Genomic DNA, 27,565 nt, shown 5'->3' on the forward strand with positions numbered 1-27,565 from the left:
TTGGATCTGAGCGAACCCTGGAATCAACCAAATGTGGTTGACCGGGGGAGGGCTGAAATTTCATCCTCGAAATTATGAATATAAAAATTATTTTCACGCACCAAAATCTAAAAGACGACAGTATACTCTCTGCTACCCAGGTATGATTAAAGGAATGTCAATGGTTATTTTGACTCACATCTTATTTTACCTCATATTACTGATAGTTAACCCCTGAAGCAACAGTGAAGTGTTTTTTTAAGTATCACAGATGTGCAGTGCAAACAAACTTCATACACTTTCGAATGGTTTGTGCCAGAAATCGACTTTGAAGTGTCACTTTTCAGATCTAAGTCATACTAGGATATTTATTCATCGTTAAGTATGTATGGGATGGGATGAGACGGCAGCCAAAACCATTGCAAAGAAAAGAGTCAGATCAGATTTGAAACTGACTGCAGGCAAATCAGGATTTAGCTCTCAAAGCCTGTTCTGCTCTTCAGTGACTCCACAGTGAGGCGTTTTTTGTTTTTTTTTTTGTCAGTGCAAAAAAAGTTTATACACCTTTGAATGATTTGCCAGAAAAAAATACTTTGTGTGTGTGTGTGATATGATATATGATATGATATGATATGATATGATATGATATGATATGATATGATATGATATGATATGATATGATATGATACTGCCCAGTCATATTTTAAGTATCTAAAATTTACTCCACATTGACAACGTACAACACAGAATTACTCTTACATGCAAAAAGAATCACATGATATTCTACGATAACCTAAAGAGCTTGTGTGATGATCTTTGAAATAATATTTCTATTGTTATGATATATATTTGGGGGGGCTTTTTCAATGCCTTTATTTGATAGGACAGATAGAGCGTGAAGGGGGGAGAGAGAAGAGATGACATGCAGCAAAGAACCACAGCCGTAGTTGTTGAGCCTACGGCCACTGCGGTGAGGACACAGCCTCTGTACCTACATGCGGCGCCCTGAGCCACCAGGCACCCCCACTACTTTTACTTTTGATACTATTAATACATTTTGCTGATTTAACTTCTGAACTTTTACTTTAGTAACATTTGAATCTAGGACTTTTATATTCAGCCAGTATTTTTAGACTGGTAATTCTACTTTTACTTAAGTAAAAAATCAGAGTACTTAATTCACCAGTGGTAAGAACATCATAACCAAACTCTGAGCTACCATCAGCTGACATGTCATTTGCTCACCTCCTTCTTCAGTTGGGAGTTGGACTGGGTCATTGGTGGAGGTGTTTTGGGAGACAGAGCTGCTGAGGGTGAAGCTGCATCTGTACTTTGGCCTGATACCAGGCAGGGACAGGGTTTAGTATGAGTTAGTATGAATCGTTTGCTTATAGTTTGGCTATATTGATCAAATGGCACCTTGAAGAGAAGCATAATTTTCTGTGAAGATATAATAACTAATGTTACAGGAGCAGATGTAGCTCATTCACCATGAACTAAACAGGTTAATTTCCACCACTCACAGTGGCCCACCTTTGTGAGGAATTTTGTCTTGTCCTGTGTCTTTTCATTTCTGGTACTCAGACATGTTTTTTTAAGCTTTCACCACAGGCTCAGCTCTACAGACACTCCTCACTTTACATTGTTATCAAGTGCCATTTGCGCCAGGTGTAGAGGCAGGCCATTTCCTGAAAATAGACAGGGGCAATACAGAGGCTCGTGGGTGCTTTTTTTTGACAAAAACATGAAAAGAAAAAGAAACCATTAGTATTCGTAAGCATATTCTAAAAAAATCTTCTGTTAATGATAACTGACTTTTTAATGCAATGAGAATGTGTAAGCTCGGCATTCACAGCCATTTAAAATGACTCTGCAGTAGACAAGGGTCTTTTTTTGCCTCCGCCCATCATTAGCATTGATGGGAACACAACACCCCAGTGAACACGGCAATTTCAGCTCCTTAACCGGTGCAACGTAATGACCCGCTGTCACTAATTACCACACGTCTCTTCTTAAGCAGCACTAAAACTCCAATCCAAATACAGAGTTTGAAAGAGAAACTGAATAAGAAACCACTGAAAACTTTTCAGAGACCTCTGTTCCTGCCACTATATACTGTTTCCTTTTTTCCTGCCTGTCTGTGATGTTACATGGACACACCCACAAAACAACCCACCCACACACACAAAAGCTTGCATTTACTGCTTTCACACCAAAATTAGCGCATGCACACAGGTTTTTCAAACATGGGTAAAACTGCTAAATACTGCATTCCCACTGCCAGTGAACCCGCTGCACAAGACTGCCTTTCTGTAAGCCTTTGTGTGTGTGTGTGTGTGTGTGTGTGTGTGTGTGTGTGTGTGTGTGTATGTGTGAGGGTTGTTTTATTGGTGTGTCCATGCAATGTCGCAAACAGGCAGGAGAACAGGTAAAGTCAAGTAAAGAAACAATTAAATTACAGAAGATGACAAAATGATATATAGGAAAGAGAAAGAGAGGGAGTAAGAGAGCGGAAGAGAGATGCACAGCAACAATAATGGTTACAATAGTAGAAGACATAACAATAATAAATGTCATTTATGATAGCATGAAATGTATTACATGCTATCATGTAGTGCAGTATAGTATGTGCTATCATGTAATGCAATATTTTACATGCTATCATAAATTACATGTATTATTTTTATGTCTACCACTATTGTTATATGTTATGTTATTGTTACCAGTATTGATGCTGTGCGTCTCTCTTCCTCTGTCTTCCTCCCTTTCTTTCTCTTTTCAATATATAATTTTATCATCTACAGTTGTGTATATTTATAGTGGAGGCATGACTAATAATAATGTCAGTAGAAGTGGAAGCTGGTGTCAAGTAGGGTCACAGCTTTAGTGCAACCTAGACCCACAACACAGGTGCAGCCACAGACAGGACCACAGCACCAGCACAACCATGACCATGATCCAAGCTGAGCCAGAGGTAGTAACACAGCATCAGTACAACCACGATCCAGGCGCAGCCAAATGCAGGACCAAAGCATCAGCACAACCATGACCATGATCCAGGCACAGCCATGGAAAATCTACAAAATGAGGGAGTGCAAACACTCAGGAGAAGAAGCTGAGTTAGTGATATGCAGTAATAGGACATGAGTGTCTGCAGATGAAGACAGAGAGAGAAGGAGAAAGGAGCTCAGTATATAATAGGAGGTCCCCTGGCAGACTAAACATATGTCAGCCTAACGAAGGGCCGGTCCAAGGCAGGCTTGAGCCAGCTCTAACTGTAAGCTTTATCAAAGAGGAAAGTCTTAGTCTACTCCTATATGTGGAAATGGTGTCTACCTCCCGGACCGAAACTGGAAGATGGCTCCACAAAAGAGGAGCGTGGTAGCTGAAGGGTCTGGCTTGTATCCTACTTTTGGAGATGGTAGGAACCATAAGTAACCCTGCAGTTTCAGAACACAGTGCTCTTGAATAGGGAACTATAAACTCTGAAAGATATGATCGAGCCTGCTCATTTAGAGCTTTGATGGTAAGGAAAAGAAATTAAAATTAATTTCTGAACTTTACAGGGAGCCAGTGCAAAGAAGTTAAAACAGGAGAAATATAATCCCTTTTCTTGGTTCCCCTTAGTACACGTGCTGCAGCATTCTGGACCAGTTGAAGAGTCTGTAGAGACTTGTTGGGGCAACCTGATATTAGGGAATTACAATAATCCAGCCTAGAAGCCAATCATTTTCCACATCTGTTTGAGACAGGATATCCCTAATTTTTGCAATATTAAGCAAGTGAAACAATGGTGTCCTTGAAGTTTGTTTTATATGAGAGGCAACAGATAAATCTCAATGAAATTTAACTCAGAGATTCCTTATGGATACGCTGAAGGCCAACACAATGCCATCTAGAAAAAAATATATTCTTAGAAAAAGAGGTTCTGAGATGTTTGGGGCCAAGTACAATAACTTTAGTTTTGTCTGAATTTAACATCAAGAAATTGCAGCCTATCCAGACTTTTATGTTCTAAACACACACTTTTCTCTAGATAACTGATCAGTTTCATCTGGCTTCGTCAATAAGAACAGTTGCATATCATCCGCATAACAATGGAAATATACAGAGTTATTTCTAATAATGTTGCTTAAGGGAAGTAAAGTGAAAAGTTTTGGTCCAAGCACAGAACCTTGTGGTACTCCAAAACAGACTTCAGTATGCATGAAGGATTGATTATTAATTTGAAAGATCTGAGAATGATCTGATAAGAGATTTAAGAAAGATTTAAACCAGCTTTAAAGCTTTCCTTTAAGGCTTATCAGGTGTTCCAGTCTGTGCAGTAAGGTCATTCGTGTCAAATGCAGCATTGAGATCTAATAAAATTAGTACAGAGACAAGTCCTTTATCAGAGGTGATCAATAAGTCATTATTAATTTTTACTAATGTCATCTCAGTACTATGAAGCACTCCAAATCCTGACTGAAAATCCTCAAATAAATTATTTTAATGGAGAAAGTCACAGAGCTGATTAGCAACTACTTTCTCAAGGATTTTAGAGATAAAGGGGAGACCAGATATCAGTATATAGTTTGCTAAAACCTCTGGACTGAGAGTGGGCTTTTTTAGAATAGTATTATAGTAGTAATAGTATAATCACAGCTACTTTAAAGGACTGTGGTAGATAGTCTGTTAACTCTTTGAGTGCCAGCCCTATTATATAATGGAAAGTGGCTTGTGTCAGCTTTTCTGGCCATTTTGAGTCATCTTTCAAGACCCATAGAATATTTTGTACAAAGACTCTGAAAACACCAAATGGCTCAAATGAAAGAAGAAACTCTCTTTTTTGTCATGGAAAAAAAACCCTTTGTTTGCACCTTGTTCCATTCTTGATTAATCTGAAGTTGAATAGAGGCGAGTTTCATCAAAAAGACCACTTTTTTTTCTAGAAGCTGTGAAAAATGCATTTAGAAGTGCAGAAAATGCAGAAGTAAGAAAAGGTCAAATATTACAAACAAGGACTGTTGAAAAAGTGAGTCTCTCAGAGCACCTGGTAAAGTTTTCATCCTGGTCTCAGGCTGTCAGCACTGTAGCACGTCTGTAATGGCGACTTCTGAAAGATAAATTAAATGCATACTCCACAGTAAGTGAACAACAAGATGCAGAACACAAGCATATGAGGATGAAATAAAGATACTAAGCAAAAGGAATCTGTTACCTAGTAACAGCAAGCTGTATCATCTTGATATCTTTCTCACTCCTAACCACTTCATCACCATGAAGGCCACCACTGCACCACCTCCCCAAGGCAAGTTTGTCAGAGAGGATATATATGGACAAAAAAGATGGCGTCAAGTGCAGTACCTGGCGGAGCAGTCATGGAGCCGTTGGAGGAAAGTGTATCTCCATAACATCACTGTCAGACAGCAATGGCACATGGTAAAGGGAAACATTCAAGAAGGTGATGTTGTGATGAACACAGATGAAGCACAGCCAAGATCTGTTTGAAGATTTGGAAGAGCAAACAGCAAACAGTATTTAAAACAGTATGAAAGATTTAATGGTCGACAGAATACCTGCTCATTCACCAGTACACCTCTTTGAGGATTATATGCTGGCATGGTGTAAAATACTGATTTAGTTGTAAGGGTAGTATTACAACATTCATTTCCAAAACACAAAAACTGCATTCTCTGTATCTAGCCCTTGTAGCAGTGCTACTGTGGGCTAAAATATGTATTCTTTAAATCATTATCCTAGTTTCGTCAACAAGACAAAGATTGTGAGACATATCCAAAGCAACTTGACAGAGAAACAGTCTCTTTTGTCTTGTGTTCACTTTTCTTTTACATTATCAGTTCTGTCACCTCTCCAGTGGACTTCAACATTCAAAACAATGATTTGATAGTGCTGTGAAACAAGCAGATTCTTCAGAAAATATTGGTCTTGGGATTCATTACTTTGACACTGAATACAGGTCAACAGGCTCAAGGAAGGTTTTAAGGACACTTCAAAAGTACTTTTACTTACTTTACTTATTTAAGATAGCTCAGATTTAGAGCATATATTATGGCCATCAGCAAAGCACAGCACCAGCACCATGAGGTTAATTCCATGCTGTGTATTGAGTGTCGATGCTTAGATCTTTTTCATTTGACAAGTTCACAGTGAAAAACAGATTCTAGTTCACATTACAGGAAAATTATGGTTTATTTAAAATTGGGTGTTCATTTTGAAGTTTTGTCCATCACTCCTAATGATTATAATAACATGTTATTTAGTTAAAACTCCTGAAAAAGAGTGGCAGAGGATGATGAGGGATCCCTCTTCCAGGACGGACAGACGTGCAATAGATGTCGTAAATAACAATGAAATACAATTGTGGTAAAAAGGAAAGAGGGAAGGGGGAGAGAGGCACAGCAATAATGGAAACAGACGCATGTCATACAATAACGATAGGTGTGAAATTATTGAATGCACGCTAAGATGATATTGTGGGTGTCGATAAGAGCGTCATGCGTATATTGATAGGGAGGTAAGGCATGGTCACGGCATCGGCGGAACCAGGACCAAGGCCACGATCAGGGCGAGCAGGGGGTATAGTATCAGTGCAGCCACAGCATGAGCACAACCAAAGGCAGGGTCACAGCGTCAGCACAGCTATCACCACGATCAGGCAAAGCCAAGGTTGCGGTCAGGATCTGGGAAAACTAGGAAACAAGGGAGAAGGAATGCTCTGGAGAGGCAACGGGATTAGTGTAGGGCAGTTCAACAGACCCAGGCTATGTAATTGCGAGCCCCAGGTAGTGACAGTCCCACATGGCTAATACAGATGCAAGGCTAAGCTAAACTACTGAGGCTAAGCTAAGCTAACAAACAGCTATCATAGATACAAGGCTTAACAAAGCAGCGTAATGCAGTAAACAGAAGTGTGATTTTCAGGTGGCAGGAGTAAGAGAAGGAAAAGAAGCTCAGCATATCATAGAAAGTCCCCCGGCAGATTAAACCTATGTACTATAACTAACTGTAACTATAGGCTGGTCCAGGACACCTGAGCCAGTCCTAATTAGTAGACCATTGATGTGTGAGGTAAATTTGGTGCTATTGCACTGTATAAAAATTAGGTTATTGAATGTTTTCGCGCTCCATTGTTGCACTTTATATATGGTCCCTAAGCACTCGTCTGACAGCCCAATGACCAATGTAAATTGTCCGGCTTGGTGGACAGATATTTTGGATGAAAATGAGGTTATAGCTTGTTTTTAGACAAACTGCGATTAGAATGAGGCATTGTTTGTGTTTTGACAGCATTTCATTCATGAAGAAATGAGATCAAATCTGTCAATATATCCACTTAGCATATCCACTTCCACTGTGTGAGTGGATATGCAGCTTCTCCTTTTTACATTTGTTTTCATATATAGAGTGTGTTTCTGTATTTGCAGCACGTTTCTATATTTGTGCCGTTGTCCTTAAGCATTTGTTTTTGTATTTGCAGTGCGTTTCTGTATATACACTCGTTTTGGTATATGCAACGCATTTCTCTATATGCAGCGCGTTTACCCTTGTCAGCCACCATGCAATATGCTTAAACAGTGAACCAACAGGAAGCAGAGCAGGAGCAAGTTTCTGCCATCTGTGCAGGTATAAATGGGAGGAATATAGGAGGAGCCTGATATATAAACTCACATTGAGAATCTGCTGTGTGTAGACATAATTCTTGAAGAAAATCTAATCAAACTATGTTGTCCTACTAGTTTTCCAGTTTTGCACATTTCTGACATAAAAACAAGTTGTTTCTAAGTGCTTAAGGACAGAAATGACAGCTTTAGCTATTATGCTCCTAACTGACTGATGATCTGTGAGCATGCAGGCAGCCCCAGGACCAGAAACAGGTTTGACCTGTTGACCCCGACAGAGAGAGAGAGAGTGAGAACTCCCACTGAATCCCACACATCAGCCACAGCAAGTTAGTGTTTTGAATTATCTTTATTAAGTAAACTCTACACTTTTAGTATTGCTTTTACCTTTTTTTCACTCTAAATAATAACCTTTTGCAATCAGCACATACAGATTTTCAATCAAGCTACACTTTTTGAGGAATACAAAAATATCACAGTACATTTTCTACTAAGTCACCTTCACCTTTGTGGTCCAGGGCCAATCAGAGAGGCAGGTTAAGAACCACAGCAGCTGCCTGGACAGAGATGGAACATTTAACAGCACCATGTCTATGAGCTAACCACATTAAAAAGAGGAGTCATTCAAACACTCTTATCTAATTTTTGACAGGTGTGGGTGAGTGTTTGGACTCAAGCAGGGAGAGCCAAACCATGGCTGCGTCTCATTTCAGGGGCAACTGTAATAAACTTCTGGATTCTGAAGTAGTGACCTTTGGAGGTGTCCGCCAAAGTTAGTCCTTCCTAGAGTATCTATCTATCTATCTATCTATCTATCTATCTATCTATCTATCTATCTATCTATCTATCTATCTATCTGTCTATCTATATATATATATATATACACACCCTGCACACATTCTGTGCCCAAGTATGTACAGGAGAGTGATCCTGGATGGCCCTGTTTGGCCCTGGCTGTGGTTAACTGGCCTCTGGTTTGGTCTGGAGCTGTTTTCACGTCAATCCCCGGGCAGGCTGAAATGTAAATGCGGATCCCACACAACAACAGCACATTCTCTCATTCTATTTCTGTTCCTTTCTGCATACATGTAATATTCTATACAGAGTATCAAAAAATATTAAACAAAATACTGAAAAATCCTCACCCGTACTCACAATATAATTTCTCATATTAAACCCTTTTTTTCCTTGCAAAACTTCCTTTTCTTTCACACTGCAAAGATTCAGATCCATAGTGATAAGCTTTTGGTGATAGAGGTCTCACAGCAACTACCACTCTGGACAGGAATGTTGCAGCATGAAAATTCACACTTGCACTCAGTGGTTTCATTAGAACAAAACTAAAAAAACTACAAAATACTGGAAATGAAGTGAGGATGGTGATTGAGAGATCCCACTCAATGTCTTTTGTTGAAGGTAAATGGAAGAGGCGAGTTAGATGAAGAAAGGAAGGACATTTGAACTCCACAGTTACACAAACATGAACCATGGTGGACAGACACAGATAAAAAAGAAAGTCTGTGGGAGTTGGGGGTACGAGAGCTGACTGTACTGCCTGTGTGCTGTGTTTGTTTGAGTCCACATAGCACAGAGCAGGGTCCCAGACAGAACCTGACAGCTTGAGCACAGCCCACTCAGTGCAATGGCAGTAGTAATGTTGGAGGCTGAGTGGTTGCTGGATGGGACTCAATCCAGGCCCAATACAGTCTCCCCCATGAGCGTGCTGCTCAGGGGGAGAAGGTCGCCATCTCCAGGGAGATGCGCTGCCATAGCTCCTTGGTCTGCTTGCCTCTCTTCAGGTTCTGCAGCACGTCGTTAAATTGCATCATACCCACCGGCGTCAGGCAGAAAGCACCTCGAGCACTGCGAATAATGTTGACAAAGTCATCATAGTCAGCAGGCGTCAGGTGGATGAGCCGGTGGTGGATATACTGCAGAAAAAGAGAGGGAGGTGTGATTGTACAGGCAGCCTGGATGAGGACAATTCAGAGATCAGATAGCACTGAGATAGAGCAGCACTGAATGGGTCAATAAAAATGTATTATATGATAGAGAATGAATCCAAACATGGATTCCTATTCATTTAAATGAGAGCTGATCATTCAGCCTATAACTTGCAAAGGTTACCTTGTGCATTTCCTTCGCGTCCATAATTTGTGACACCATTCAAAACATACACAGAACAGGATGCAATGATTTGCAAACCTCTTTTGACCCATATTCTATTGAACAGAGGTTCCAAAAAAGTTTTAAAAGTTAAATTCTTTCTTGTTCTTTAAAAAAAAAGTTTATTAAACAGACTTGACATTTTTGTCAAAATGCTATTATTTTTACCCAAAACTATTCAAGAAGCAACATATTGCTCACCCTTCACTCCAGGGACACCGCCTAAAATTTTTTGTAAGTGTAAAAAGGACATCAAGTCCTTTAAACAAGAAGTTGTGCCGGGGGGGTGGGGGTGGAGCTGTTCCACTGTAACAATATACAATGTTTAGCTATGAGTGAAATGAATGCAACAAGGTCAGCTTAGTATTTGGTAAACCTGCATTCAAGAGGAGACACACCAAAAAAATAGCAATTAGGGGTCATGGGGTTAGGGGAATCTCAAGTGCTTTAGAGAGGGTGTCAAAAAAAGACGCCCAAAAAGGGATAAGCTTTGAGCAAGAGAAAAATGCATGTGTGTGATCTACTGGAGACAGAGAGAAAGCACTTGATACAGAAATCACCCTTAAGCTTGGCCTTGGTATGAAGGATCCTGTAAACAACTTTGAGTTGAATAAGGCTCATCGGAGCACGTGTGCAAGTTGAGTTGATCCTGAGCAGTGCATCCCTCCACCAGTTTTCATCTAACTTGAACCACAGTTCCCTTTTCCTTTGTCAGAGAAGAGAAGATGATTATAAATAGACGAAATATTGTTTTTCTTGTAGGGACGTCATTATATCCTCTGACCGTTTTCTCAAGCGTCTTAGGAAGGGATGTAAAATGAGCTCTTGCAAAGTTGCATAATTGGAAGTATCAAAACAGATCCTGATTTGGTAAGCTGAATTTCGTTACGACATTTTTAAAACTTCCAAACAATTCATAAAAGTAGAAGTCATTAAAGGAAACAAGCCCCCTCTTCTTCCATAACCTAAAAGCTGGATCAAGAGTAGAGGGTAGAAATAAGTGATTGCTGCAAATTGGAGTGAAAACAGAAGTAACTTTTAATCCAACATGTTGTTTAAACTGTTTCCAGATTTTGAGTGAGGAAACTACAACAGGGTCACTAGTGTGTCAGGAAGGAAATACTAAGAAAGGAGCAAAATGTAATGCAGGAAGAGAAGAGTTGGCTTCTATGATACACAAATCGATGTCAGGGGAATGACACAATTTCTTATGTTTCTGGAGGTTGGTGACCCAGTAATACAGCAACACGTTGGGTAAGGCCAAGCCTTGTTTGGCCCTTTTTGAATCCTATGGGGCTTACCACCCCAAATAAATACTATAATGGCATTAAGAAAAGACCTGGGGAGAAAAAGAGGAAGAGTCTGACAAAGAAATAGGATTCGAAGTAGAACGTTCATTTTTAACATTTCAATTTGGCGCACAGGCGAGAGGTAACATGTACCATCTTTGAGGGTCCAGTTTAATCTGTTCAGTCAATGTCATCAAATTATTCTCATAAAGAGAATGCGAGATGTTGACACCTAAATATTTAAAGCAACTGAGAGATAGGTGAAAGGTAGTGCTCCTGGGAGGATAAATTTGGCCAACTGATTGACAGGATAACAAACATTCTTAGTTTGTATTTAGTTTGTAACCTAAAAATACTCTGAAGGTCTTAAACAGATTCACTATTTGATGAACACAGTTTACTGGATCTTGTACGTATAGTAACAGGTAATCTGCATACCATGCCAATCTGTGTTCAATACATTCTCTGTGTATGCCTGAGAACAAAGTGGAACATTTCAGAGCTATAGACAGGGGCTCTATAGCTAGCACAAAGAGTAGAGGTGAGAGGGGGCACCACTGGCGTGTGCCACGATTGGGAGGGAAAGGCAGAGAGATTTAAGAATTTGTTTTAACTTCTTTCTTGTTCTTGCTTGATAACAACTTCAGTGTCTCAATGGGGTCTCCGTTGTCGTATTTTGTGCTCCATAATGTGCCACTCATGGAGATCGAAACCCTGTTCTATTAAGGACCTGGTTCTGCTTTTTTCAAAACTCGAAAATCAATCATGATTTTATCAATACTGCTGTCATGTCCAGTGGATCCTATAATGTAACATTACATTTCTAGTTGAGTCATGTCATTTAAATACAATCACTCGTCCACATACATCGTGTCCAATTAAGTTTTTGAATACAATTGAATTGCCAGCCAACTAAGCAAAGAAATCTGGTTGTCAGTTGCTTACGAGGATAGATAAAGTTTGGCTGCATTTTACCAAAGCAAAAGATAAGAAGGAAGCGAAATGCAATTTATGTTGCAAAATGATTTCTTGCATGAGGGAACACAACCTCCATGGCCAAGTACATCAACACTTTGCATCATAAGCTAAATGCAGAACCTTCGACTTTCTTCAGGTTGAAAAAAACTCCATCAACTCTGTCAGCTGCTGCTGCCACAGCCAGCAGTGTCTTCATCATAATCCACTCAAAGCAGCGGTGGGAAACATACCCAAAATAAATATAAAAATATATAACGTTGCATAAGATTTCATTGTGATGTGTTCAAGGTTGGCTCAATAAAATGACTATTATGCAATGGTAAATAAAACGTCATCATGATGTTTTGAAATTTGACGTCAAGAAAAAGAAAAAGTAGTTTCTGGTGTGAAACTTGACTAATACAGTTTTGCAATAAAAGCAAAACTAGTTCTGCCAAAAACATATTGTCGCCTCATCTTTCCACCAAATAATAGAAATATATCGATAGTGGGATCGATAAAGACTCAGATAGTTTAGGAGTCATGATAATGGTATTAATATCAATAAAAATTAACAATCCCCATCCCCAATCTGGATGGTTCTTTTCGTCTTCAGCTCTGAGGACACCAAGTCTGAGACTTGATTGACTGATCAACCAAGCCAACCGAGGATGCCCTGTTCATACCCAATCATGCTAATATCACCCGTTACCAAATAACCTGTTTACCTGTGGAGTGTTATAGGTGTTTTTTTGATCATGCTACAACTTAACGACTGAGAATTAAATATTCTGTTGTACTGTATTCAAATAAACATATGTCAAAGAGGATTTGCAAATCATTGTGTTCTGTTTTTATTTACATTGAACACATTGCCCCAAGTTTTTTGGAATATGGGTTGTATTTATGAATATCTTGATAAGGGGTTTGCTGCCTTTTAAATATAGATTAGGCTGAATAGTTAAAACACAGAAGTGAGAGCTTTGGATGTATGACACAAAATGTGTTTAAGTCGCAGAGCTTTATTATTCCTGAGTGGAATAAAATTGTGTCAGGTAGCTGCATGTTTCCGGATTGCTGCACACATCCCTGATTTGTTCACAGACTCTAATCGGGCTGACGTGCTCAACTAAATAGAGCTCTGTGGTTGGGATTTAGAATAGGGATGTCATCTCCCTATGCCTGAACAGGAAATGTGTAGGTGTACAAGTGTAGAGATGTTTTGTAGTGAGATGTTTACTGCTGTACAGATTGTTGTAAACAACTGTTAAATTCTCATATGTTCTTCAAGTAGTGTAGTAGACGCTATACATGCTGAGATGCGGAAGGCTGACATTAACACATCTTTGTGTTGACTTCGCAGATGATCTCACTCTCCTTTCAACCAACCAACCCAACCTACGAGCTAAATATGACAGGCTCAACAACTTTGCCAGACAGGTCAGACTCAACATCAACACCTCCAAGACAAAGGTTATGTGTGTAAACACCAGCCCCACAGCACCCATTCTTGTGATAAGGAACTTCTTGAGTCCCTACCTGGGCAGCCTTATCAGTAAGGACAGCAGGACCCAAAAAGACATCAAAGCAAGGCAAGGAAAGGCTCAGGTTGCCTTCTCCCAACTCTGTTCCATCTGGAGATCCAAACAATACAGCCTTGAAATCAAGATGCTGTTATATAACAGTAATGTCAAGTCTATTCTGCTGTATGGTTCAGGGAGTTGGCAAGTAGTCAAAACAGACATGAGGAGACTCATGACCAAAGACTTTAAAATTGTTCAGTATTTTTTTCATAATGTCGATTGCTTTGTTTCCATGGCACAAAAGAGAAAATAAAAAACAAGAAAATGAAATAAACAACATAAACAACCAAGCATCACTATTCAGCTATTGGCCTAATTGTTATTTTACACACCACTATCAGTATCGCCCAGAAATTCCCAAATGGCGTAGGCAGGGCACTATTCGTGGCGTGCGGCTTTCTGTGTGTTTGTATGTTTTTATGGTTGTTTTGTGTTTTCTGTAAACTCATCAAAATCAACTGCAACAAGTATGACAACCACGCCGAAATATTGGCACCTGATTGCCTCCCTCAAACCAACATTTGTGATCTGGACTGCAGGATCCCATTAAATGCCATGGAGGAAGTATCACTTATCCACAGGAGACTCTGCTGGATCTGCAGCTTGCTTCCCTGGATCTATGCGCATCATCTCTCCTTAATGGAATACCTCTGTCTCTACTAAGAAATTATTACACCAAGTGCATTTGGAGGAAAAGGGGATCCAGAGGAGGAATTCACAACAGAATGAGGAGACGAGGTAGGAGGCTGCCACTAGCTGCAATAACCCTTTCTAATGTGCGGTCATTACCAAACAAAATGACAGAACTTTCTGCACTCATCAAACACGACTCCGACTACTGTCAAAGTCGTCTCTTCTGTGTAGTGGATGATGAGGACAACTCTTAATAAGAAGACATTCAAATTCCTTAACAAAACGGAAACTTCTTTTGGAGATTCCTTGGATGAGCCTTGGGGTCAGCTAATGGACCTAACTGCCCTGTTGAGCTTATGACTCTGGTAAGCAGAACTAAATTACAACAGATTTTATTGCCTGACCGACAGTTTGAGTGAACTTAAGACTCATCTGGGGCAAGAAGCTGTCAACTGAGCTCCTGCAAAGACTGAAGGGGACATCAGGAGATCCCTGCATCATAGGAACTAACAATTTATGCTTTTGTTGCGTAACCAATGCTTTTGTTGCGTAACTGTAAGAGAAGACCACATTAACTGATTTTCATATTCAAAGTACAATGTACTTTGAAATGTTGTGTGGTGATCTCATACCTACAGACTGGAACTTTGCTTACATGCCTATTTTGAGGCCAAACTCACAAACACAAGCTGTGCATGTGTGTGTGTGTGTGTGTGTGTGTGTGTGTGTATTGATGGATGTGACCTTTTGTAACCCTCTGCCAGCAGCAATGTTACACAATGAATGGAAAGACATTTTATACAGACTTGCATCTCCTTTATCTGTAGCTTAATTATCCTTCCTTCACACTGTTGTGTGCAGATGCTATATCGTTTTGTAATCATGTGAACTGTGATTTTCTAATAATTCGTTTTGTTGATAGACCTTTGGTCATATTAAGTACTTTCATACTTTGTTATATTTTGATGCTAACACTTGTATACCTTTACTCAAATAGGATTTTTAATAACCTTTAATTATATCATTGTTTTGACACTGTAGTATTACACTTATTTTTACACATATTCTTTATGTTTGTTAAATGTGGTTAATACTGTTTTACTTAGTTAATGATCTGCCAAATAATTATTTGGTTTTCTTATAAGTGTTTGGTATTGATCAGCAAAGGAAAGTGATTTCAAACATTGAAGATTTGAGTGCCTGTAGTGAACTTTATCAACACTTTCGAAAGAAATTAGATGTAGACAATTAAAACAGTAGGAGTGATAAAAGGGAGGAGTGTATTTTTCCCACTTTGACAGTCAAGCACCACACCCCTTTGTCATAAGAGTACCCCAGTGAAGTCGAAGGACTTTGACATTTTTGGGTTTTTTGCACTTTTTGACTTTTGGGCTTTTGCATCTTACCCTCCTCCTTTGAGGAGGTGGGGTGAGGGGGTGGTGGATGCCTGCTTGTGCTGCAGCCCTGAGATGCTGTGAGCTGGTGTTAATCTACCTTGAAAGGGAGAACCTTTGAATGGCCTGTGCCTAAATGCCGATTAAGAACCAAAGGAGTTTGCACAGTCTCTCTTGTGCTTTGGTTCTTAATCGGCATTTAGGCACAGGCTAGACTGTGCCACAGGAGACTTTGAATGAAACGAGGCCTGATGAGCTGGTGATCTCATCTCACCCACATGAGGTGTCAGGATGATCCAGCTGTTCATGGAGGAGAGAGATGGAGGAAACAAACTCAAGCCAAGTTTGCATGCCCCCCCCCCACCACCAAAAAAAATCAAAATGGGCTATCAACCTTTCTATTTTAATGGGTGGTACTACAATTTTATAAACTGTAATTTTTAATGTAAGCTTCCTGATAGCCGAAGTCCCATTACTCCTTATGCCGATTCATATGTTTCTGAGTCATAATGTTGCATTATGAGTTAAAGTTATGTATTTTGGTATTGATTTATTAATTAATTAATAATTTAAATGAATTCATTAATGAATCCTTATTTAAACCACTTCATCTGCTACACGGACACATGGTTATTAGATAAGATAACCGATGTTGTTTCGGACAGATTTAACATTGTACGCTTTGACAAAGACCCCAGGCAAACACGGAAGTTGATTTGGGGGCGGACTTTACTTGGCTGTAAACAACAGTAACCTCAAAGTCAAGCACCAAGCACCATGAGATCACGTATGTGTCATTTAGACCGTACTACCTACCATGAGACTTTACAAAGATCACAGTTATTCTAGCATATGTCCCTGGGCCTGACAACACATTTGCAGTAGAACACATTGGTGATTGTTACAACAGAGCTGTAAACCAGAGCAGCGAAAAGCCTGTGTTTTTGCTCGGGGACTTTAACAAGTGTGATGTCACTACATTATTCCAAAATTTGGAGCAGTATGTGTCATCACGCACCAGACTTGCAATAATGCTGGATCTGTGTTTTGGTAACATACTGGGTGCCTATGTCTCAAAGCCCTGCCCACCACTTGGCCGCTGTGACCATAATGTCATTCTGTTGCAACCAAAATACAGACAAAAACTGTAAACAGACAATATACAAATAAAAACCATTAAACTCTGGAATAAGGACTCTGTTGAGACATTAAGGGGCTGCATGGAGATGACAGATTGGGAAATATTTTTCCAAAGCTGTGAAGGGGAACTAAGCCCACTGACAGACTCTATTTCCTCCTATTTGACTTTCTGTGTGGACACTGCCATTCCATCAAAATAGGTTTAGCTGTAACCCAACAACAAGCCTTGGATTCATACACCCTCTGCAACCACCTTCAAGCATTACAGATCAACCCTACATTGATACTATGGATAAAGGACTTTCAGAAAGGGCCTCAGTATGTGGCAGTCAATGGTTTTAAATCCAAAAACATGACTTTAAACACTGGGGTCCCCCAGGGCTGTTTTATCCCCTATTTTATTTTCCATTTACACAAACAATATAACTTACAATAACAATGACATTTCACTTTTTAAATATGCAGATGACATGGCCCTGGTTTCTCACATTAAGGATGAGATCTCACTGCCCCCACCCTCTCTTTGAACGCCTGAGGCTGAATGGCCAGGCAGTGGAGCAGGTGGTGGCCTTTAAGTACCTAGGCACAGAGATTGACAGCCTTCTGTCTTTCTCCCAACACATCCACTCAGTATACAAGAAGGCACAACAATGCCTGTTGCTGCAGAGGAATTTTAGAGAATTTGATGTGGGGAAAGGACATTTTCAACAGCTGTGTACAAGTCACTCATTAAATTTGTACTCCCTTTTAAGATCACATCGTGGTTTGACTTCATTGCAAAGCTTTCACAGATCATTAACCAAACAAGTAAAATAACTGGTAAAACCCAAACTCCACTGTCAATACCCAAGCAGTTGAAAGGAAAGCCAGTCATATTACAAAATATCCCACTCCACCTCTGCATACGTCTTTTCAGGTACTACCATTAGGCTTCCACTATAAAGACATCCTGGCCAAGAAAAACACCTATAAAAATCTCTTCATTCCCACTGCCATAAATATCTTAAATAAAAGGTAATGGTCTCTACATCTACATAAGCACTATGCCACTATGTCACTTTGCACACAGTAGTTGCACTTTTTATTCTGTCTAAACTATTTGTATATTACGTATTTCTTCTGTTTTTAGGAACACATGCTGTGTGTTTTTTTGTCTGAGTTTGTTTTGCACTGCATGCTGAGCCATCTAAGAAGATTTTTTTGTCACAACAGACAATGGATTTTTCTGAATCTGAATCTCTAATAGATTCATAACATGAATGTAGCAGGATTGTTTTAGAGTTCAAAATGATACTATACTGATATTAGTCTATGTGCATTAGATAATTAGTAATATTAACTGAAGGAGAAACCAAAGTATATCATTGCACAATTTATCAACTCTCCATAATGACATCACTTTCCACTAGCCTATATACTGCAACTGCAGTTTCAAGTTCCTGAAATTTATCAATGGCTTTTGGTTGTGTCGTGCCACATTTGTGGCCTTGCACACATTGTGGCCACATTTGGCCACAGCTGGCTCTCTCTCTCACACACTCTACTGTGATTGGTGCACTACTTAGAATGTGTGTGGAAATGTCACAGTGATATAGGTGCACATTCTATGCATACTAAATTTCTTACCTTGTGATGACACCAAGTTAAGTAAACAATGAAACTCAAACGAGGTTCTGGTTTTGTCGTGCCACATTTGTGGCCTTTCACACACTGGCCACATTTGGCCATCCCTAGGAAGGAGAATTCTGGCTGTGCCACTGCCATATACTTTTTTATGAATGCAGCATAGATAGAGAGGAGTGTTACCTGCAGGTAGGCCTGTTGGCAACGCTGGACTAGCTGGTGGAAAGCAGGTGTTCGGAGGTGGGCGTGGATGTGGGCAGGGTTCAGCCTCTGCAGAGCCTCCATGATGATCTCCTGAAGGACGAACGGACTGAGGACACCTTTTGCTGCTCCAACACAGAACTGGTACACATAGTTGACTCCTTGCAGGATGAACAGGCAGAGGGAAGAAAGGTGAAGAAGCAGATATAAAGAAAGGGAAAAGAATCACTGTCAATTAAGGTTTAAATTTAACTTGAGGCAACATTCTGAAGTGACAAGATTTAAGTCTGCTTTGATTGATCAGCAAGCTAAGTAAACAATGAAACTGGGAGGAGCAGAGCCTTCTGAAAAAGCATAATAGGGCCTCTTTCATATCAGTGTCCTGAAATTGGTATTGGTTTGTATAAAAAAAATTTTCTACACTGTTCATCCTATAATGAAAAAACATTCAAACACCCTTATAGCTTACTGTCTAAATGTTACCTTATTGCGGATGTGTGTACTGTGGACTCGAGTCACTTGACATGGACATGAGTCAGACTTGAGTCACAGTTTTGACTTAAGCATACTTAATACATTCTCCTAAATAGTAAATGGCCCTGCACTTGTATAGTGCTTTTCTAGATGTTCAACCACTCAAAGCACTTTCACACTAAATGTCACATTCACCCATTCACACACACATTCACACACTGAGGCTACCGTACAAGGTGCCACCTGCTCATTCATATGCGTGCATTCACATGCACTCACACTCCTATGGAACAGCCATCAGGAGCAATTCTGGGCTCAGTATCTTGCCCTAGGATACTTCTACATGTTGACTGGAAGAGCCGGAGATTGAACTCCAATCTTCTTATTAGCGGACAACCCGCTCTACCTCTGAGCTACAGCCGCCCCAAATAGTACATTATATAAAAAGTGTGTGATGGATCAATTAATTTCCTAAATCAACAAACGTTTTACATTTAGCTGACACTCAATTCCCCAGATCCACTTTGTCTAAACCAATCCACCAGCAAGTTGCCATAGAGAATCATAAAGAACTCAAGTTATGTCACTGAGCACCAGTTGGAAAAAGGATATCAAAGAAAGTTTCGTTTGCATACAAAAACAACACAGTGGTCAACGATAAAAAAAGAACAGCTTGCCAAACTTGAAGCTCAAAAGTCGAAAATAGAATTGAAAAAATAAATAAATAAAAAGCATTTATGATTTTTGTAAATGTTTTATGTTCTTATTCTGTTCATTAAAATTATTGTCATGGTCACTGCATTTGGTGAAGAGTGCTTACTGATGTGTTAAGGGCTAAAACTCAAAGTTTCGGACTTAAAACGTATCAGTCTTGACTTAGGACTTACTTGTGACTTTGTAAAACAATGATTTGATCCCGACTCTGCCTCATAGCCATTGTTTCATTTCTAGTTCAGTGAAATCCTATGTATTGGAGTTCAGAGAAAAACACAATGAATCTGTGACTGTGAGCTTTGTTGAGTGGTCATAGCCATACTCACAGTTACTAAAAGCCATTGTTATTTTAGTTTGTCTGCTACTATCTTCAGTAGGCCACCTTCAAGCTATCTCCAGCCCTTGCTAGTGTTTGCTTCTAGTCATACTCAAGTATATACTGGATGCCCCAACATCCCATAAATCAGGCAACTAACCAATAACAACCAAATTGGTCCTTCATTATTGTCCATGAGCAGGCTTACCTAGCCTCGCAGCCAGTCCCAGCAGCCATTTGACATCCTCGGTGTAAGGTGGGCTCCTGGAGAAGTTGTTTGGGTGGTCATTGTGAGCCCTTCTGCCCAGCATCTCTAATGCCAGCATGCCTTCACACAAAAGAACAATAGAGATCAAATTTGTTCAGCTCACACTTTGGTCAGAGTAAAATACAACTCATATTCCAAAAAAAGTTGGGACATTGTGTAAAATGTAAAGGAAAACAGAATGCAATGATTTGCAAATCTTTTTTGACCCATTGACAATTGACTGCAGTACAATGACAAGATATCTAATTGTAAAACTGTTTCGTGTCTATTCTTTTGTATACACTCAAAGTTGTGACAGGCGCAACAAAAGACTGGGAAAGTTGTGAAGCACTTAAAGAAGAACTGTTTGGAGCATTTCTCAGGTAAACAGGTTAATTATAATGACTGAGTATGAAAAGGGCATCCTCGAAAGGCTCAGCCATTCACAAGCTGGGACTATCACTTTGTGAAAAACTGTGAGCAAACAGTCCAACAGTTTGAAACATTTCTCAATTCCATCCATCCATCCATCCATTTTCTTCCGCTTATCCGGAGTCGGGTCGCGGGGGCAGCAGCCTAAGCAGGGAAGCCCAGACTTCCCTCTCCCCGGCCACTTCGTCCAGCTCTTCCTGGGGCCGAGGCGTTCCCAGGCCAATTAACAATAACAAAGAATTAGTGATTTCACTGTCTATAATACATAATATCATCAAAGGATTCAGAGATCTGGGGAATTCTCTACACATAAGGGGTAAGGCTGAAAAACTGAAAAGGTCATGACCTTTGACCCCTCAGGCAGCAGTGCATCAAAAGTCAACACGATTGTATAAAGGATATGACTACATTGGCAAGTTCAGACTCTACCATGCAAAGTGAAAGCCAAAATGAACAACATCCAGGGACACAGGTGACTTCTCTGGACCCAAGCTTATCTGAGATGGACTGAGAAAGTGGAAAGCAATTTGAAAAGTAATTTTTTCAAATTGCTTTTAGAAATCAGGGACTTGGTGTCCTCTGGGCCAAAGAGGAAAAGAACCCTCTACATTGTTATCAGCTTAAAAATCCCACCTCCTTTGGATTTAGGGCTGTATAATTATTAAACACAGACTGCTCACCAACTCTGTAGGCAGAATGCAGGTAATGCAGGCCCTGCTGGCTGATTGGCTGGTTGTGCTGCTCATCCTCTGCTGGGAAAGGAGTGCTGGCCAATGAGCCTGGCTGGGCGGAAAGGGAGGGAAGGGATGCTCCCTGTATGGCCTGGATGGTTGGGCCGGAGTGGACACTGCCTACTGTAAAGCATGATAGGCACATGTGACTGTTAAAGCATAGACCAACACACACCCACCGCCCACAAAACAGACACACAGTGTGTAGTCCTGACCTGCTACAGTAGTGCTGAGAGGTAGGCCAGTATCAGCGTGGTAGGGATGGACGGCAATCTGAGTCATGGATGGGACGGGGACACCAGGGAATGTCACAGCTGTGGCTGCAATAGGTGGCTGGGGGCCAGTGGCAACAGAGAATGGGTACTGTGCACCAATGAAGGCTGGGTGCATTCCCTGAAGAAATACATACACACACACACAGCAAAACAGCTCTAAAGATCGGTCTGAATATGTCTATCATGCATAGTTATTGACATATATAAGCCATCATGTATAGTGATTGACTTGTTATTGTTAGGCAAGTTTTGGAAATCTCAGAATCTATTTGGGTTTTTTGCTAATTTTTATGATTTCCAAACTTTTTGGCTTTTTCATCTTTTCTTTTTCAAGTACCTAATTTAAAAAATTGTTCATAGACAAAAAATGAATGGTCACATTAAAAAAAAATTACTGAATAAGTTATGTCTAAGTATTTTGTTGACTAATCATCCAATTGATTATAATCAAGAAAATAATCAGCAGATTAATTTAGAAGTGATGAGAATTTTTTTTTTTTGAGTTTGGCATTTCAAAAATTGTTCAAACATTTACTGCCTACACTGATTTATGTAGTTTTAAAGACAACAACAAATCTTTACTTTCAAACTGCAGCTGTGAACACCTTCTTACTGCATGTATTTCTTAAACAAAAGGAAATTCTACAGAAAGTCTGATGGTTGTATGAGGAAGAGTTCTGACCTGTGCATATGCAGCCCCAGCTACAGGGAAGACAGTGGGTCTGGGGACATGCTGCAGAGGGTGTCCCAGGTACTGGGGGGTGCAGACGGTGGGGAGATGGGCCTGGATGGTGGTGTAGGGGTGGAGGCCCTGGCTGTGGGGGTGAGTCATGGCCTGCCCGGGCATGGCATGGGACTGGTAGATGGTGGAGCCCACAGAGATGACAGGTACAACAGCTGCTGCAGTGACTGAGGCTGTGACTGTTGCCACCCCAGTAGACTCCATATTGGCGCCGGTGTCAAGGACAACACAGCTAGACTCCGGTGCCCTCCTGCCCGAGCCCCCGTTGGCCCCACAGCGCCCAGAGCTCTCCCGCTGTTGGCCTGTGCCCCCACCCACTGACTGCTCATACAGCCAGTACCACTGGTGAGCCACCTCAAATAGAACCTCAGGGTAAACACCTCCACCCTTGGCTGCTTCCTCAACTGCCATGCAGGCCTTCTCCAACATCACATTATCCTGGAGGGAGACAGGGACAGTCAGGGAGTTTAATACCTTTTTGTGAGCACAACAAGAGAAACAAATGGGCAACAGTGTTCAGCTGCAATTTGGATTTTGTCACTGCAATCAATAAAATTCTGAAATGAGAAAAAGATTAAGCTTATGAGATTCATTTCATTTTGTGGTGCCAGAACTAAATTCAGATATGACTTTCACACCACATACAGGGACAAAATATGAGCAAGCATACACAGATTCACCAGAATTCAGATTGTTTTTTTGTGACTGGCCTACAGCAAACTACATGAGCAGCCGAAAAAGTACTACAGACATATTTTTCAGACATGTTATTTTCAATCTCAATCGCCCCCTTGTGTCTGACTGCATTACAGGTTTTTCTCTGTCTTGCTTTGTTCTTGCTATGACGACGGAAGCGCATGCTGATGCAGCAGCCAGTAGCTCCTCAAATTCTTGATACTTTTGTGACATTTTCCTATTTTTTTCAACTGCATGGCCCCTTCTGGTGAAGCACGACTTTCCTACAATAGAGGAGCACTCATCGACATCAGGAAAGGTTGTGTAGTTCTTGGACTGAATGCAGCAGACCATGAGAGGATCTGAACAAACAGCATACACCAAGCTGCCAGTCAAACCAAAAAGGTAAAAATGAAACCAAAAGCACCAGACGCAGAGAGGGAGGGGAGCCGGTATCAAGGCAAAGCTGACCCGACTTAGACTGAGAGCTGTTGCTCTACCAAGCCTTCTTCTGGCTAATGTGCAGTTGCAGAAGAATAAAATTGATAAGATGCAATTGAGGCTCACTCAGCAACAGGAGATCAGAGACTGCTCTGCAGATATCTTTACAGAGACATGGTTAACCCCTAACATCCCAGATCAAGCTGTTGCACTAGATGGGCGGACTTTGTCAAGAGCAGACTGCTCTGAATAAAGACTCCGGGAGGAGAGGAGGAGGGCTTTGTGTTTATATAAATGATGCTTGGTGTTTAAACGCAGTTAAAGTGAATGGAGTGTGCTTACCAGATGTTGAGTTTTATATATACATACCCCCAGAGCCCTTTAAGAGAGAGTCGCGTCATCTCTGTTTGCTCCCATGGACCATTTTTTCACAGCAATGGCGGAACGTGGAGCATCTCAATAGTTCCCGAAAGTAGCATTGATTGCAGCGGCGCAATGGAGTTACAGCAGAGAAGACCATTTGTGATGGGCTTTAACAGGATAAGACATCTAAAGAATCTTTTTTTGAAAATATCAGCATATTTTAACTGAATTAAGATGTGCATTAAAGCATGATACTGGATTAACTGTCGCCAAATATTAGTACATTTACAAAGCAATAACAGATATGCTAACAGAGTAAGATAACGTTAATAAACTGTACTGTATATACTGAACACATATCATTAGCCGCTAACAGTCAATCAGTCATTTTCTGTAACCGCTTGTCCTCGTAAGGGTCGTGGGGGGCGGAAGGCGGGGTACACCCTGGACAGTTCGCCAGACCATTGCAGATTAGCTGCTAACAGCGTGTTAGAAAAGGCTTGTGTGATTTGTTTTACAGCTCAGCTTTGTTAAAGATAACATGGTGCTTGATAGCAGAGTGCTATTTTATGGTACATAAGTATTGATATGGATTAAGAGTGCATATTTGAGATTAATAAACAATATAAAAAAAATTACTGTAAACGGAAATGTAATTTAAGGGTGAATGTTTTTAGCTTTGTGATTTTGATTATTCCATTTGTCTTTATTATGTTTCAGCTCAGCTGATTTTCCATTGATGACAAAGGGAGGGAAGCTGAAAGACCTGAGTGATATCACAGGGTAAGTCATTTAAAAAATGAAAAGTACTAGGCTTAATGGGGAATTATTCTGAATACTACTGTTACACTACTGTATTTTATTTTATTTTTTATTTTGTTGTTATATATGTAATCTTCTTATTGGTATATTGGTAACTTACAATAAGAGCACGGGGTGCTGAAGGAACTATTTCGAAGCGGGTTATAAAAACACAGAATGCTCTAGTTTAATACAGTTCATTAACGTATAAATCCCGTAGAGGGCAATGTTACACAGCCTAATGAAGGCTCTCCTCTGGAGCGCAGATCTGACTAATTCATGCATTCACATGCAGTGGTTTACACTTTGCATTAAAATCACTCTCTTATATTCACGGTAGGATGACAGTATAGAACAATGAAGTAGCCTAGACCTTTTTAAACAAAGGAAAAAGCTTGGACACAGGGACAGGCAGGCTGACAAAGGATCAAACTCTGATAAATTATTAAAAAAGGACCAATATTTGTAGGCCTATCATATGAAATACTATAGACAAATGCTGAGGTTAGCACAGCAATAGTTAATTTCTAAGCGAGTAATTCACTATAATAACACAACTAACAGTTTCATAACTGAAGTTGGGGAAAAAACATGCCTCATCTCTCAAAGTGGTTTCCACAGAGGCCCATAAAGGTATGTCTAACCCTCTCTCCTGTCCTTTTCTCCCTCTCTCTTTCAGCAAAAGAGCTACACAGGATTCAATGGAGCCTGGAGACTCCCTGCACTAAGACAGCACCCTCATCCTGAAAATCATTCTCATTTTTATTAAACCATATACAAGGCCTGTCAATGGTGTGCTCTTTGTTTGGCCTTTCTCTACATGCCTGGATCGTCCCTGTGCAGCACAGCAAAACATGGTGGAGGACACCACAAGAGAAGTACATATACCAACTGCTTGATGTGCTATTTATGTTTCTTAGTTTATTAGATATTAATTAAATTAATTAATTGCAGTAAAAGTCGGTAAGAAAGACAAAGATAAAATAAATAAATGATATACACATGTGTATATATATATATATATAAGCAATAACCAGCAACCTGCTCCTTTGCCATGGTAAGTCTAAAATATGTCAGCATAACCATATATGTCATATCCACGTCACTCATATTTATAATATGTAATATACATTTTATACATAAAAGTACTATATATGTATTTATTTATATATTTGTACTTTAATCATATTCAACCCTTATTTGGCACTCAGTTACTTTTTTTCGATTGCCTCTGATTCTTGAGCTGCTGAAATGTGTGAATCTCCTAATAATCTTCAAATATAAGGACGTTTTACTTTAAAAAAAACAATATAATAATGAAACTAAAGACAATGCGCTCTTTGTATATTGTAAATCAATGTGGTTATTGACTGCTATTTAGCGAAAATCTGAGTTTTGTCTCTTCGTATAATGCATTCAAATGGCACGCCAGACACTTCTGGGAACTATTCGAAGCCTCCATGAGTGCGTGACGCTCAAGCATTTTGAACCTCCGTTGTCATAACTCTGTTTATTCTAGTGCACTACATACCCCAAGATAGAAATTCAAAAAATGCAGGAAGGAATTGTATGATGCCATCAGCAGCAACATCACCAAGCAACCAGATGGAATCTTCATAGTAGCTGGTGATTTTAATCAAGCAGACCTCAAATCTGTCCTACCTAAATTCCACCAGCATGTCTAGATCCCCTTCAGAGGAATAAATATCCTGGACCACATGTATACAAATATTCTTGACAGCTACAAAGCCCTCGAATGCCCTCACTTTAGCCTGTCAGATCATATTGCTCTGCTCCTCCTGCCGACATACTGTCAGCTGATAAAAAGGCTCAAACCAACAGTTAAAACTATTAAAGTGTGGACAGATGAAGCCACAGCAACTCTACAGGACTGTTTTGAGCACAAGGATTAGCAAATGTTCAAAGATGCTCTCACTCAAGATATGAAGATCAATTCTTCTGTGACATCATATATCAGCATATGTGCTGATGACGTGGTGATCACAAAGACGGTGAGATCATTCCCCAATGAGAAAGCCTGGATGAATGGGGAGGTGAGGGTTCTTCTCAGAGCAAAAAAGCTGCCTTTCAGCCAGGGGACAAGGAGGCATACATTATCGCCAGAGCACGACTGAGAGCTGGCATCAAGGAGGCTAAGAGGAAACATCAGCAGAGACTGGAGAGGGACCTCTTCAGCAACAGCATTAAAGATATGTGGAAGGGTGATTCAAAATGTCATAGGCTACAAAAGCAGGAGCGCTCCCATGAAGCCACGCTGCCAGACGAGCTGAACACATTTTACGCTCGCTTTGACCTTCTCAGTAAGGACTCAGCTGTGAAGTTTTCGCCTACAGAGGACTGCCCCCTCTCAGTGACCCCAGCAGATGTGAGAAAACTCTTGCTGAGAGTGAATCTAAACAAGTCTGCAGGCCCCGGCAATATTCCTGGATGTTTACTAAAAATCCAACCCCTCCTGATAAAGTGCTTTGAGAAACTGGTTCACCAGCACATCAAAGACAACATCCCTGCCAACCAGGACCTTCACCAGTATGCTTTCAGAACCAACAGGTCCACAGAGGATGCCGAATCTACTGCTCCTCAGTCTTCCCTGACCTGGAGGATAAGAACAGCTACATCAGGATGGTGTGTGTTTACTTCAGCTCAGCATTAAACACAATCTCTACCATGAAGCTGATCGGAAAACTTAACACTCTGGGCTTCAGTACAACACTCTGCAACTGGATACTGGACTTCCTCACATGCAGAC

At 40.3% G+C, this 27,565-nt stretch overlaps 1 protein-coding gene across 1 annotated transcript in view; it reads right to left on the minus strand.

The window, feature by feature from the left end:
• Positions 1 to 8,468: 8,468 nt before the first annotated feature.
• Positions 8,469 to 27,565, minus strand: part of LOC121954428 (zinc finger SWIM domain-containing protein 8-like) — an 89,528-nt gene continuing 70,431 nt past the window's right edge. The window contains 6 exon segments of the mRNA XM_042501922.1: positions 8,469 to 9,532; positions 18,570 to 18,748; positions 20,300 to 20,419; positions 21,451 to 21,624; positions 21,717 to 21,894; positions 22,459 to 22,956. Of these exon segments, the coding sequence (XP_042357856.1) occupies positions 9,329 to 9,532; positions 18,570 to 18,748; positions 20,300 to 20,419; positions 21,451 to 21,624; positions 21,717 to 21,894; positions 22,459 to 22,956 (1,353 nt within the window). The 3' untranslated portion in view covers positions 8,469 to 9,328.

Source organism: Plectropomus leopardus, chromosome 15 (genome assembly GCF_008729295.1).
Source record: "Plectropomus leopardus isolate mb chromosome 15, YSFRI_Pleo_2.0, whole genome shotgun sequence".
Classification (NCBI taxonomy): Eukaryota; Metazoa; Chordata; class Actinopteri; order Perciformes; family Serranidae; genus Plectropomus; species Plectropomus leopardus.